Below are 15,133 nucleotides of genomic sequence, written 5' to 3' on the forward strand. Positions count from 1 at the left end.
CGAAGGGAAAAGTTCTGTAAAATTCGAAAGTTTATAAACTCGGCTTGCTCAATTGCTTAAAGAGAAAAGATAACTTTTCTCATAAGTTTCCAAATTTTCAGGCAAAAACTTTAAGTCTTAAACAAATACTTTTACACCACATTTAAATAGGAAAAAAAAAAAAAAAAAAAAAGGAGAACGTTCAAATACATCAGTTGAGCGTACATTAAATAATAAAATAAATTATGAATGTGGTTACATACACTAAGAGTTATTATATTACTTAATTTCTACTCGGAACATTTACGTTCTTGTGCAAAGATCCTTTGCGACGAATGACCTTAAAATTATAAGGTTGTAATGAGAGTGCCCAGTGCATCAATCTAGAGTTACATTTGGCATTGTATTGTAGCCAGACCAAAGGGTTATGATCAGTTTGAATCAATAATTCTTGCTGACCATCCAGATAAAAATGCAGTTTCTTGATAGCGTAGATGATAGCAGCGCACTCCTTTTCAGCAGTGCAATAATTCTTTTCAAATTTAGTAAATTTTTTGCTTATATACAAGATATGATGTTCATGTTGTTCATCATCTAATTGGCATAGTACTATACCCATGCCATTGTCTGAGGCATCGGTTTGTATAATAAACCTTTTATCAAAGTTGGGAGCATACAGAATTGGTTTCTTGCATAGCAACTCTTTTAAATTTTTAAAAGCTTTGTCACATATTTCAGACCATTGTATATTTCCTTTTTTTGTTACCCCCTTCAAAGCATCCGTGAGGGGTGAAGCAATTTCCGAAAATATCGGTATGTACTGGCGATAATACCCTACTAGTCCTAAGAAAGGATACTCCTTTACAGCCAGGATCTCTACTTCCTCCGGGGTTCGTTGTCCTTGTCCCATAACATGGCCTAGGTATCTCACTTGATCTTGTGCAAATTTACATTTTGATGGTTTTAGTCGTAAGTTTGCTTTCTGTATTCTTTCTAGAACAGAAGTTAGGTTTTTAAGGTGCACCTCCCAGTTTTCTGAGTAAATGGCAACCAGGTATGGTACAGCGAATCCTTTGCATCCAGCCAGGACTTTAGTCATAACTTTGCTAAAAAAATATGGGGCATTTTTTAATCCAAAGGGTAAACGTAGAGACCTGAAACTTCCAAAACTAGTTACAAATGTTGCATATCTTTGGGCTCTTTCTATTAACGGAATTTGCCAGTAGCCTCTAGATAAATCTAATAGGGTAATATATTTTGCTTTTGCTACAGTTTCGATACGTTCTTCAATATTAGACAAAGGATAGTATTCAGTTTTAGTAACAGCATTGAGTTTACGATAATCAATACAAGGCCGAGGATCCTTTGATGAAGATTCTATCAAAATCATGGGAGATGTATAGTCCGATTCTCCCGGCTCTATAATTTTAAGATCGAGCATTTTCTGGATTTCCTTTTTGAGAATTTCAGTCTGTCAGGGTGACAGTCTGTATGGCTTTATTTGTATTGGTTCGTTATTTAATAGCTTAATATCGTGACAAACAAAGTTTGTTAGTCCAGGATTATTTGAAAAACAATTAGAATATTTCCATAAAACCTTTCGTAAATCTTCTATTTGCTCGGGTTTCAACCTTTTCTCGAGTTCATTCTCCTCTATGGTGTCCGAGAAATTTAATATACTTGGATTGGGAGGAATGTCCATTTCTAAGTCTTCTTTCACTTCAGTTATCATATTAATAATTTCTGGTCTTTTGTAATATGGTTTAAGCATGTTAATGTGATATACTTGATTTGGCTCATTTTGTTCCTCAAAACTTACAATATAATTGGTTTCTGAACTATTTTTCTAGGTCCTTTCCATTGTACTTCTAGTTTACTTTGACGATTCGTTGATAAAACAAGAACTAAATCTCCTCTAGCAAATTCTCTTTTCACTGCATTTCGATCGTATCCCGTTTTCCTCTGTTGTTGAGCTTCTTTCATGTTTTCCACGGCAAGTTCTTGGCATTTCTTCATTTGATTAATAAGTTCAAAAACATAACTGACAACATTATTAATTCTTCAATCGGTTCTAGCCACTGCTCATAAAGTAAAGTGACTGGCCTTCGTAGATTTTTGCCATGAACTAATTCTGCTGGTGTAAAACCAGTGCTTTCGTGTGTGACTGTTCTGAGAGCAAAAAGAACTGATAGTAGATACTCCCAATCAGAAGTCGCTCCTATACATATGACTCTTAACACCCTTTAACGTTCTATGGAATCGCTCAACGGGATTACTCTGCGGATGATACACAGAGCTTCTTATATGTTTAATGCCGAAACACTAAAAAAATTCCTCTGTCAAAGCACTGACGAAAGAGGTCCCCTGATCTGTTTGGATCACTTTTGGGAAACCCATATGACTGAAAATCTGTAAGAAAGTATCAAGCACAGATGGCGAAGAAATGTCTGTCACCCCAACAGCATCTGGATATTTGGACGACGTACACAGAGGTGTAATAATATATTTTTTCCAGTCTTTGAAGTAGGTAGTGGACCAACAGCATCGACATTTATTTTAGTGAATATTTCGGAAATTACTGGTACTAATGTCATTGGAGCCTTCTTGTCATTTCCTTTTCCAGCGTGCTGACAAGCATCACAGGTTCTTAAAAAATCTTCAGTTTCTTTGTAACACTTTGTCCAGTAAAAATATCTAGCAAGTCTGTCTTTGGTCTTTTTGACAACCAAATCGCCAGAAATTCCTTTGTCGCACATCTTTATAATTGACGGCTTGAGTTTTTCAGGCATAACGACAAGCTGTCTTTCAAAGCCCATTTTATCCATCGTTTTTTTAACTAAAAGCTCTTCTCTTGTCAGACTATATAGTTTTCATTTTTGCATGTACCTTCTTTAACTTCTTGGATGATTTTAGACAGTTCCTTATCAGTAAGCTGAAGTTGTGCATCTTTTTCTGAGTCAATGTTTACCAGTTTCATGAGAGCTTCATCTTCCGTATTTAGTTCCGGTAAATTATCTTCTTCTTCAAAAACATCTCTGGATGCTTTATTTTCTTCCTTCATCGGTTCCACTATCTTCTCTTCAGCTATTTCTCTTTTCCTTTGAGCTCTAGTAGAGACAGCATTAACCTGGTGAGGACAACTATCAGGCTCCTTTTTTTGTTTATTCAACAGTGCAAAAGTTTGATTGCCTAATAAATACCTTCCTTTGTCGAGTTCATTTCTAAAAATGGCAGCCTTAGTTATTACTCGCCCAAGATCGCAATTTAGTTCGATCTCAGCCAATGGTAAACGGGTTGCATTCAAATCTAATGGCTGTTGCACCCACACATTTTCACCTGTCAGCATTTCCGGCGTGATGTATTTTCGACAAACTATATCAATACTAGCACCCTTAATATAGAATCCCTTAATATAGAAATTTTATGACCATTAATGTAACCCATACTAGTATAAGGTAATAGAAATTCATCCTCTGGTTTTGCACTAATTCTGTTAAGATTAGCAGGAAGATTCAGTACTATTCCTAAGTTTTGGACATTGGGGTCTTAAATGTTGATAGGACCCACACTGATAGCATTGTGGTGTCTTTCGTTTTTCATATTTATCACCTGGACGTGGACTTCTAGGTCCATGAAATCAGCTTTGCGAATTAAATCCTGATGACAATTTTTTTCAGTTATATTTATTTATTTTTTCAGTTTTTCTCAGCTCTATTATCTGAACTCAATTTACCTTGAGTTAGTGCATTGCATCTTTCTTTCTGCCGATCCACTACAGGGTTTTTTTGAAAGTTTCCGCAAACGTTTTCATAGGCATCAAGTTTTTCAGCTAATTTTTTAGATGAAATCATCTCTACCCACTCATCAAGAAAATGATCTCGAATTTCAGGAGGAACTCGACGTTTAAGTTGGTCAATCACCATCAAATCTAGCAACTGATCAAAAGTCTTAACTCCTAGACCAGTCACCCATTTTTTACAATAATTTTCTATTTCATAATTGAAATCCACCTATGTGGATTCGGTACTCTTTTGATGTTTCATAAATTTCTGCCTAAACTTTTCCGGGCTTAGTTTAAACCGTCTTAACAATAAATTCTTCACGTGTTCATAGTCTTTAGCTTTATCGGAGGGTTCACTAGCTATTAACTGGGATACTTTGTAAGGAAGTAGTCCTAGTAAATGAGATACAAATTCTTCTTTATCAATTTGAGCCCATTCTGCTTGCCTTTTAAACAATAGCAAATATAGACTGATATCTCCTTTCTTGTCATCGAATTTCTGCATAAGGTGACGCAGCTCCATTTTCGGCCGGATCTGTTCGGTATTTTGAGACTTTGTCTCTGCTTCAAGTCTTAATCTCTCTAATTCATACTGTTCGTTCCTCCTCTGCTCTTCTGCTTCTTCCTGTCTCCTACGTTCTTCTCTTTCCCTTTCCGTTCTTCTTTTTCCTCCCTCTCTTTCCATTCTTCTATTATTGTGTCTAAGACTCCTTTGACGAATACTTCATCATAATCTCTACTTTCAACAATTTTCTGTTTTAAATCGACTATTTTCAAATCTGCAGTCACATGAACTCCCAGTTCAGCCGCGAGATTTTGCAAATCTTCCTTACGAGCTCTTCCTAAGTAAGACACTGTTTCTATGTTTAAAATTAACGAACACTGTGTTCTTTATACTTCCTCAAAATAGCTCAATTCAATTACTTCAATTAATTAATGCAGTCAGGAATCACAGAATTAAATGTACTCTGTTAAATATGTATACCTCAAAAAAGAAATATTTAAATTATATGAAGCTCATTTTCTCTACCACATTAATTGTGAATAAAATAAGAATAACAACATAGAGCAATATATTTATCTACTGTCTGGACAACTAAAATGAATATTAAAAATAATATCCAATACGGTAATGAAATAAGACAATTCAATATTAACAGGAAGTAATAATCTGATATTGCTAATATTGCATTCAGTGATGAACTAATAAAATACAGCAATTCAATATTAACAGGAAGTAATAATCTGGTATCACTAATATTATGTTACATTAAAATTACATTCTTCTTGCGAGAGTCGCACTGGCACTAGAGCCTAGTTTCAAATACTGCCATTCACAAATACCTTAATGTTCATCTAATTAAATTATTTATTTTAAACTGCAAGATTTTAATAATATTTAAAGCTGTTACAGCTGGCGCTAGATATCATATCGCCTGATGCAGTCTCTGTGGGTCCTAAATTCTGCGAGTCTGCGCAGCCATACGAGCTCTGGCGCAGTTCTGGGTTGATGTGAATAACAAATCATATTTATTCTTAATTCAAATAGCCCTAAATGTAATCTTTGGGTCTATGAGTATCATCAACAAAATCTATTTTAGCATATGGCAAGAAATTTTTGGTAAAGTTTTCGTCAACATTTTTTAGCGCATTTAACTTAAATCTGTAATCATCGCAAAACGTAATGTCAACATAAAAGTTTACCATACTCCTTTATTATTCAATTACTAACATAAAAAAATGTTTAGGCATCGCTACATGAATCATTACTCAAGTTGTCATGTTTTGATAAACACGAGGGGATGAAAGGAAAGTATAATAAATAATGATTCGCCAGGTTGGGGGGTCAGATCAAGGATGTATCTATGTGGAATGTTTCAGTTTGAGATGTGTGCCAAGCAGATACACAGCAAAGGAGCCAAATTACTGATTGTACAAATTTATGCTAAAATGATACTTTCTTCAATAACAAGGTATTTTATTTAGTGTTGAAGTGAAATTAATCGGGACTCTCCAGATGTTTTATTTTGTGCAGGGGGGGTGAAATGTGCATGCGTAAAGCCTATGAGAAAAACTTTGTTGGTGGTTTTGAGATTCAGATTTTAGATCATTCCAGATAATGGACATTTGGATTTTGGACTTTGTACTGTATATTCATATACTGCTGGTGTGGCCAATTGCAATCAAAAATGGAGGTGCACAAATATATGTTATAGAAGTACTATATACAAAATTTCAACATTCTGAGACTCTGCGAATTACCTACCTATATACACTGCGAAAAAAAAATGGCCCGGCGCAACAGTTCTATATCTCCCGTTCTACTGGGCCGATTGACAAAATTCAGCTTGCGTTTTTTATATCTCGAAAGCACGAATTGGGACATCAATTAGATTTACATATACCATTGTTCAAATATAGGTATTTTGACATAAAATTGGACTTCTGAAATGGCATGCCAATTTCTTTCCATATTTTGATTCTGGAACTTACATTATGCCAAACTGCCAATTTTGTAAAAATCGCACTAGTAGTTTTTAAAAAGTTAGCTATCAAAATTCTAGCTCCTCCATGTTAATTGAATTTGACATAAATTTATTAATCTCTCCTTTTTTTTTTCATTAAACTTATTTGATTCTTCCTTTCACATTTCGAAATTTAGGTTCATTCCAAATAAATTCTCCCATTTTTTATGATATATTTTTACATAATTTTTTGAAAAAAAATTTCATTTATAACCTATAAAATTTTTACCATCATCTTCAGATGTACTTACTTCTAAGCATACCTGCAAAAAATTAGACCTTTTTATTCAAAATTTCCGAAGATATATGTGAATTTACATACTGGCACTTTTTGAAATTTGACATATACAGTCAAAAGTCTTTAATCCGGACTCGTCGGGACTTCGGCGATTCCAGATTATAGATCATCAGTTTAAATCTGGTAAGATGGCATGCAGAAATTATAAAATTAAAAATATGAAACCGCAATTTATAAAATAATGAGCAGTTATGATCTAAAGGGTATCAAAATTTACAAAAAAAGAAGCTTAATATTTATTTGTTTACTTTATTAAACATTTCTTTCAACGCGCGCATGCATAGCTTACGCATAGCCGAAATTACAAAATTGCAACCAGAAAACTATTTGATTTGTATTCGTGATATTTATAATGACGAGGAATTTGATTTAAATCATATCAAAGATGGAGTACATCGAGATGAAATACTACATTTAGTGAGGAATTATAAGCCGAATAAAATAAAAACATCTGCCCTGAAGATAACGATAGTGCTGACAGATCAACTTCCAGTTCATTGCGCGCCGCGACGTCTCCCCCCCCCTGCGCAGAGCAGCGTGAAATTGATAAACAGATTTTGGAGCGGTTAGATAAACAAACTTAATACCTTTATCCATTTTTTGTAGCAATTCGTTTTTTGTTTGATGGACATCGAAACATACTTTCGCTTTCTAGATCCTTTGGGAGCTCCAGCATCGGAAATTCTATTTGACATAATCGAAAGTTCAAGCTTACTTTTATAAAATTGCTCTTACAGTCTGCAAAAAATAATAAGCCGGATCCAATTCGAAGATTAAGGAACCATTCGTTATACATTAAACGCGCACGCGAAAACGTATTCTGCGCTTGCGCAGACGCATATGCGCAGTTGTAAATGTATTGCGAGCACATGTAAAACGCCTATGAGCATGCGTCAATGCGGCGCATGCGCAAAACGATTTTAGCTTTGAGGTCCGGATTATAGATCATTCCAGATTATGGGCTTCCGAATTAATGACTTTTGACTGTATATTATAAGTGATAATAATGCCAAATGTGTTTTATGAATGTTGCTAAAATTATTTGAAAGTAGAACGATGACTTTTTTTCTGCCATAAATTTCGCACCAAATTTTACAAAATTTAATATTTAGGCATAATTTTAATCAGAAAATCAAAATATGGAAAAAAAATTGGGATGTCACGTCTGAAAGAGTAAATTTTGTGTAAAAGTCCCTAATTAAATTATAAATTAAAACAATGCTATATATAAATCTAATATATATCCTAATAACGTTTTCTAGACATGGAAAACACAATTTGAATTTCGTCAATCAGCCAGTAAAACGGGAGGTACTCCCCTTTTTTTTCGTGCAGTGTACATACAGACACGTCAAGGAAAAAAATCTCTTCTGAATCCATTTTAAAATTCTTTATGAAAAAATAGTCTTTTTTATACTGTTCGTACATACAGATGTCACACAAAAGCATTGTTCAAATGGATATCTTTGTTGAAACATGATACCTGAAATTTTTCACGATTACAATAGTTCTTTTACTTCGTAGAAGGAAATAAAAAGGGGGTTAATCGACTGCTTTAAGATTTGTGCTACATATGAAAAAACTTTTGTTTCTGATGAAACAGTTCAAAAGCAGTTTGGAAAGTTTAGGCATGGAAATTTAAGCTTTGCGGATGATATGCACTCTATATGATTACCTTCTATAAAAAATTTGATGTGGACACCACATGACTTCCTTGCATGGAATATTAAATTACATGCATTTTTTTCTGCATTTCATTTAAACTTCTCCCCTCGAATTTTATTAGATATATTTCTTATTGAATTAATTTAGTTTTCACTTCAAGGCAAGGTAAAAATACATAAATACCAACAATAGCCATACAAAAGGAGAGAGATTACAGATTGCATTATGAACAACAATATCATAACACAATGAACAACATAATTTTTTTTAAAAATATATTATTTCAAACTGTAAAAGAATGGGAAAAAATACTTGATTTGTGTAAGATATACTGCAAACTATTTTCTAAAACCCAACAAGAAATTAAAAAAAAAGAAAGAAAATTATTTTTAACTTCAAGGCACTGAAAATTACACGATTAAATTATTATTGTACTCATTAAGAAAAGAAAAGAAATACATTCACTGCATGGCATGAAAAATACAAACTATCAGGATAAAAAAACTAACTTCGAAGTAACAAAATCAGCATTGCCATAAAACACTTGGCAAGTACTTGGAGAACCATCTCGACCAGCTCTTCCAATTTCTTGATAATAAGATTCAATATCTTTTGGAGCTAACAGAATAAAAAAAAAATACTTTATATAAACATATACAGCATACTTTCACAAATATTTAGTTAAAATTTCGCAATATCATAGTTATATAATGCATCATACACAAGGACATTAGCTGCAATTATCATACACAAGGACATGGAGAAATTTTTTATACTTTGCACCTATATGCAAAAGGTCACATCAAACTTCTCCCTTCTAACTGCTGAACTTTATGTAGGCCTAATACAAGAATCGACTTATCAGGTCGAAACAAACATGAACGTATATTCAGTCTACAATTTTGTCAAGTAGGCTGCACATTCACCTTCTCTAACTATATATGGATAATTTGATCTAGTAGCAGAGATAACAATAAGAATGGGTGAGATTCAAGTTACAAGGAGGTGGAAATAAAGATATCTTATTAGATATTATGATGTCAATATTACTATTGTAGGTTTCTTTTAAATAATATTGTGATAGTTAGCTGCAATTAACCCAGAACTATTTTTCATTTGATATATTCTTACCGTAACCATAAGGAACAGTCTTTGTTTTCAGAAGTTAATTAAAATTACTATCTATGGAATTTACATTATATGTATAATTTTCTCTTCTTAATTTTTGGATGATAAAATTAGTTTAAAAAAAGCAGGAAAGATATGTGATGAAATACAATATTCATAAATGAGGAAAATCTGTTAAACACAAAAATAGCTATCTAAACTGCTTATGAACATTAACTACTCTTATTTTCTTTTGCCCCTTCCTTTTTTGAATGGGTGAACAGTCCAGGAAAAATATAATAATAATAATTTAATAATACAGATGCATTCTTTGCAAATGATGCAAAAGCTCATTATGATCAATGGATTGTCCAGTCCTTCACATGGCTTCCATAATCCATAATTTGACATGCATATGCCTGGATAGCAAGTGCATGCATATGAACACAGTTATAAATATAACATAAACATTTATTTTGATAGTAAATTACTGTAAATATTTATTTGGCACTTATTTTGCATTACTCAAGATTTATGTATACTGATTTTATCTATTACATTATAAAATCTGGGTACAAATTTACGCCCCCATATCTGTAGTCTATTAAAACCCAAATAGTTATTATTTTCATTATTCAAGTATTGTAGGTCATTAAATGGCTTGGTTTTCAAATATGGATGTTTTAACTTACTAATAAAAAAAATGTTATATATATGCATATTTTTCTAACATGCCATTCAAATTTTTTATCCTATTAGAATAACTGCATAATTAGGCACATACATATGAAATTTGAGGACTAAGCATACCACCATAATGAATGACACGACGTACATCTGGTTTGTCAATTCCCATTCCAAATGCCACAGTAGCAACTACAACCTATAAAATAAGCATTTGAAATTAGCAAGGCACTGTTCGTACTACTGCTCAGTATAATCAAACATGGCTAGGATCACTATAAAATCAGTATAAAGAGTATATGCAAATGACATAAAACCACTATCACAGAGCAATACTTCTAAACTTTAGTTCTGAAGAAAGCGGTAATTTCAACAAGCTAACTTAGTCATCTCAACAAAGATTTTGAAGACACAAATAACATTTTTATTTTACAATACCATGTGTAATTCTATTCAAAATTTATGAATTTTTATTTTATATAGACTTATATATAATGCATGCATCTCAACTCCTACATAATAAGTAAGAGGCATATGATTAACATTTTTAATAGAAAGATCTCGGTGTCCAACTCGGTTGTTTTAAAATGACAAAAGATTTTCAAATTCTGCATTAAGTAAAATTCATACTGACCAGAAAAGAGAGAATTTTCAATTACTGTTTATCAATATTATCTCAAGAGATTAAAATAACATCTAAATTTATAAAAACAAGGTAGAAAATATAGTCAAAAGCAAATCAATGTGTATGACAAATCGCGATTATATCTGAAAACCAACAAAAGATCAGTTTGTTTATAGTGATACTAACAGCAGCTGAAAATCATAGAGAATTATGTTCTTGTATTTTATTCCAGTGTTATGGGATTGTTGCAATGGCAATTAGGTATAAAATATGAATTTTCCATTTGATGCAGCAATGCCTCACATCTATAATCTTCACAGACAAATTAAGATACAGAGTGCTGAAAATCTCTCAGAGACTGAAAAATGCAGTGTTTTTCACATATAATCCTAAAGTAAACAATGAGTAATTATCTGAATTTAATCTCTTCAAATATGGAGTTTAAGTAAATTTAAAAATAAAAAAGAATGTTTTAATTTTTCAAACTTGGAAATCAAAACATAAACAACACAACAACCACATATTTACAAAATAATGAGCAGTGTAAGCAATATTATAAGAAAAATTTTACCTACAAAATTTTTTTTTGTCACTGCATCTTTCTAACACATTACATTATTAACAAATAACAGAAAATTTAGATGGATTTGTGCAAGTTAATAAAATATATTCCAGCTGAACTACTTTATCATCAATTAGCTTCAAGTATTCTAGACAAAAATTATACCTTACCTCTACTTTATCCCGAACAAACTGATAATGTGCAGTTTTACGATCGTCCGCTGACATTCCAGCATGATAAATTTGGCACGAAACTTTCATATCTGAAATATATCATGTTTAAAAAATGCATCACATTTCATCAAAGCAATAGTAATGTTTCCCATAAAAAAGAAAGCACCATTTATACATATCATACTGTCATAAGTCACCACATACCTTAACTTAAAATGGACCTGCCAGTGTGATGTAGATATATCTGGCAAAGATTATAAAAGCATTAACATTAGAAAAATGTTCTGTTATGATAACAGAATGAAGAAGTCAGTTCATCTGAATGGGACATCATTGGAGTTTATAATTTTTCTTGTGTAGTCAGGGAGATTCATGACGGGGGCCTTAGTAACCGAACTGCTCTCGTAGGATGATGCACTGTGTTGTTCGGACAGGCAATCTGCGCTTTGTGATCTTATAATTCCAATTTTGTGCATATTATGAGAGGAATACTCAGGTAGTTGTTAGAATTTATTTGAAAACTTTATCATTATATTTTCCTCGCCATTTTAAGTACAAAAAATATTTTGCTAAATGATAAACAAAATATTCACCTCAATGCTACACAAACTCTAAGATGAATGAATGAAACCTCTAAAACAATAGCACATATATCCCCATACTATCAAAAAATAAAAACAAAAGTTAGCTGATGCAGTTAACAGCCAGCTCTATTAAGACACAATAACACGCCGAATAAATACTAATTCAGAAGACAAACAACAAAAATCAGCGTTATATTTACAAAATCTCCACAGGTTTAGTTTCGATGGTTTTACCGAACCACCATCCTCAGCTGCAAAACCGCAAATGAACAAGATAGGAAAAAATGATTAGATAAGATAAGAAAGCCTGGACAAGAATAAGCAAGTGTCGCCATCTGTTGGTGAAACCAGAACTAAAACATAATTTCTTTAAAGGCCGAAGGCAAATTTGGATTGGAATTAGGATCGTTAACTAGAACAGAAAGATTTTTATGAATGTGAAATGCCTCTAGAAAATCCAGTTCTCCAATGGAAGATGTTTTTTGAATAATTTTGGCAGCAGAAAAATTGAAAGTGCGATTTTCGGACCAACAATGTTGCGCAACAGAAGACTTCTGTGTTTCCTTTTTTCTAACATATGCCTCATGTTCCTTGATGCGAAATTTTAAGGCTCTCTTAGTTTGGCCAATGTAAATTAAACCACACTGGCAAGGAATCCTATAAATACCCCAGGAATTCATATCTGGAATGGGGTCCTTAAGTATGGAACTCGGAATTTTATTGATGGGAGAATAAACAACCCGAATTACAACAGAATTTTTATAATCTCCTAAAACAAGAGTGTGCCTTTTAGTGTGTTGAGATGAGAATTTTTTAACTGCTTGATTAATAATGTTGGGTGAAAAGCCCCTGTCAATAGCTATTGCTTTTTAAATAATTTAGTTCTTCATCAAGGGCTAGTTTGGAGGAGCAAACTTGAAGAGCATCAAAAACATAGGAATAAAATGAAGCTAACTTTTGTTTAGTCGGATGACATGATTTAAAGTGTGGTGGAAGGCAAACCGATGAAGGTTTACGGTAAACTGTAGTACTGAAGTTGGATGTGTTACGTGTGACCAGAATGTCGAGAAACGGAAGAGAATTGCAAGTCTCAAGTTCAAAAGTGAACTGAATAGCAGGATCAATAGAATTCATTGTTGAAAGAACTTTATTTAAATCATCTTTATTACCTTCAAACAGGGTAAAAGTATCGTCTACGTAGCGAAACCATGCCGGGAAGTTTAAAGTTTCAAACAATTTTGATTCATAATAATGCATATAGATATCAGCCAGGATGGGACTGAGGGGGTTTCCCATGGCTAATCCCTCAGTTTGCTTGTAATATTTATTTTGGAAAACAAAATGTGTTTGTTTCAAACAGAGTTGAGTGAGAGAAATTAGCTCATCAATTTTGATGCAAGAGAAATGAAATTCGCGAAGTCTGGTTTCTAGACATCTTAATGCACCCTCCACCGGGACATTGGTGAATAATGATTTTACATCAAAAGAAACCATGAGTAAATTACTAGGAGAAATGTTTTTAACCTTTTTTACAAACTCTATTGAATTTTTTATGGTGTAAATGTTATTGTCTGGTTTCACCAACAGATGTCGCCACTTGCTTATTCTTGTCCAGGCTTTCTTATCTTATCTAATCATTTTTTCCTATCTTGTTCATTTGCGGTTTTGCAGCTGAGGATGGTGGTTCGGAAAAACCATCAAAACTAGTCCTGTGGAAATTTTGTAAATATAACGCTGATTTTTGTTGTTTGTCTTCTGAATTAGCCAGCTCTATTACATTAATAAACTCACAATTTCTGCTTGTATTTTGATTCAGGGACAGGGGGGAATCAAAAATGAAAAACATTAAAAAAAAGTGCTTCAGTAGAATGGCGATCAACATTTTCTCCAGTCTCAATAAATTCTACCATAACAGACATAGGGCTACATCTAGTGGCAAAAGAAGATACTAATTAAACGTTCTGTCTAAAAATTTGCATGTGGTATACCCATCTTAACAGTGCTTTTAATTGGAATTTATATAAGTAGATCAATCTGAAATTTTTTAGATATGTGCAGACAATAGTGACAGAAAAAATTTAATGGTTAGATTTGAAAATATGAATTTATTAAATGATTTTTTATCGGAAAATTGCAAGTATTTTAGCATAGAATAAATCTTAGGCAGAAGAAAAAATAGAGTTGACAAGAGAACATTATCATGCTACGATATTCCATGATTTAAAAGTGGGACTAAATCAAGAAGAATGCATTCAGCATCTATCTACAATTAGCATTTGGAAATAAAATTCCATATCTTACTACTGTATTCAGATCATTTACAGAATTTCACAGAGGTCACAACTCCTTTCAGGATGAAGAACACACAAGAAGGACATTGTCACTAGAGTTTGGAACGAGCTTAAGCTCGAGCTTGATACTCTATAATTTTTTTTCATTTGCAAGTACTCGATACTCGAATCTCTGTCTCTCTCTCGAAAGCCCGACGGGCTTTCAAGCTCTGTACATACAAAATGTTTTTCGTTCTGCATCTTATTTTTGATTTATTTGTCAACATATTTCTTAAGAATCCTAGAAGACATTTTATTGGTGTCATAAAACTTCTCCTTTTTAAGTGCATAAAAACTAAAACTTTTGTAACTGTATTACGGATAAGTAAAGTTAAACAATAAAAGGATTATAAATATATATAGTACACTCATGTCCAAAATTATGTTTACATGCATAAATTCACGGATTTCTCAGAGACTACGACTTATAATTTAATGAATTTTCGTGGAATTATACATAACATGATGACACATAAATGCAAAAGAAAATATTGAAGATCACCTCATATGATATAAAATTGTAGCATGAAACAATAAAAATGGTAATAAAGTGTGACAAAGAGAGTTAAGAAAAAAAGGAATGATTCAGAAAAAGAATTAAGTCTTACGAATTTAATATGGAATACGATCTCCCCTGACTTGTACACACATATCACAATGTGTTTTAAGGCTGGAAATAACGTTGTTAACCACAGTTTGGGGAATTAATCTCCACTCTTCCAGCAATGCCGTCTTCAGAGCATTTACATCTCTAGGAGGAGGATGTATACGTGCAATTGCTCTTCCAAGGTAGTCCCATAAGTTCTCTATCGGGTTAAGG

General features: G+C 32.8%; 1 protein-coding gene across 4 annotated transcripts in view; it reads right to left on the reverse strand.

The window, feature by feature from the left end:
• Positions 1 to 15,133, reverse strand: part of LOC118186278 (bifunctional 3'-5' exonuclease/ATP-dependent helicase WRN-like) — a 151,044-nt gene that overhangs the window by 50,514 nt on the left and 85,397 nt on the right. For all 4 annotated transcript variants that reach the window (XM_085824020.1, XM_085824022.1, XM_085824023.1 and 1 more), the window contains 3 exons: positions 11,397 to 11,488; positions 10,166 to 10,238; positions 8,758 to 8,866 (listed from right to left, as the gene is read on the reverse strand). In XM_085824020.1, the coding sequence (XP_085680146.1) occupies positions 8,758 to 8,866; positions 10,166 to 10,238; positions 11,397 to 11,488 (274 nt within the window). The remainder of the gene's footprint in view (positions 1 to 8,757; positions 8,867 to 10,165; positions 10,239 to 11,396; positions 11,489 to 15,133) is intronic.

This window comes from Stegodyphus dumicola, chromosome 9 (genome assembly GCF_044657685.1).
Source record: "Stegodyphus dumicola isolate Sdum_Otavi_A_Nest chromosome 9, ASM4465768v1".
Lineage (NCBI taxonomy): Eukaryota > Metazoa > Arthropoda > Arachnida > Araneae > Eresidae > Stegodyphus > Stegodyphus dumicola.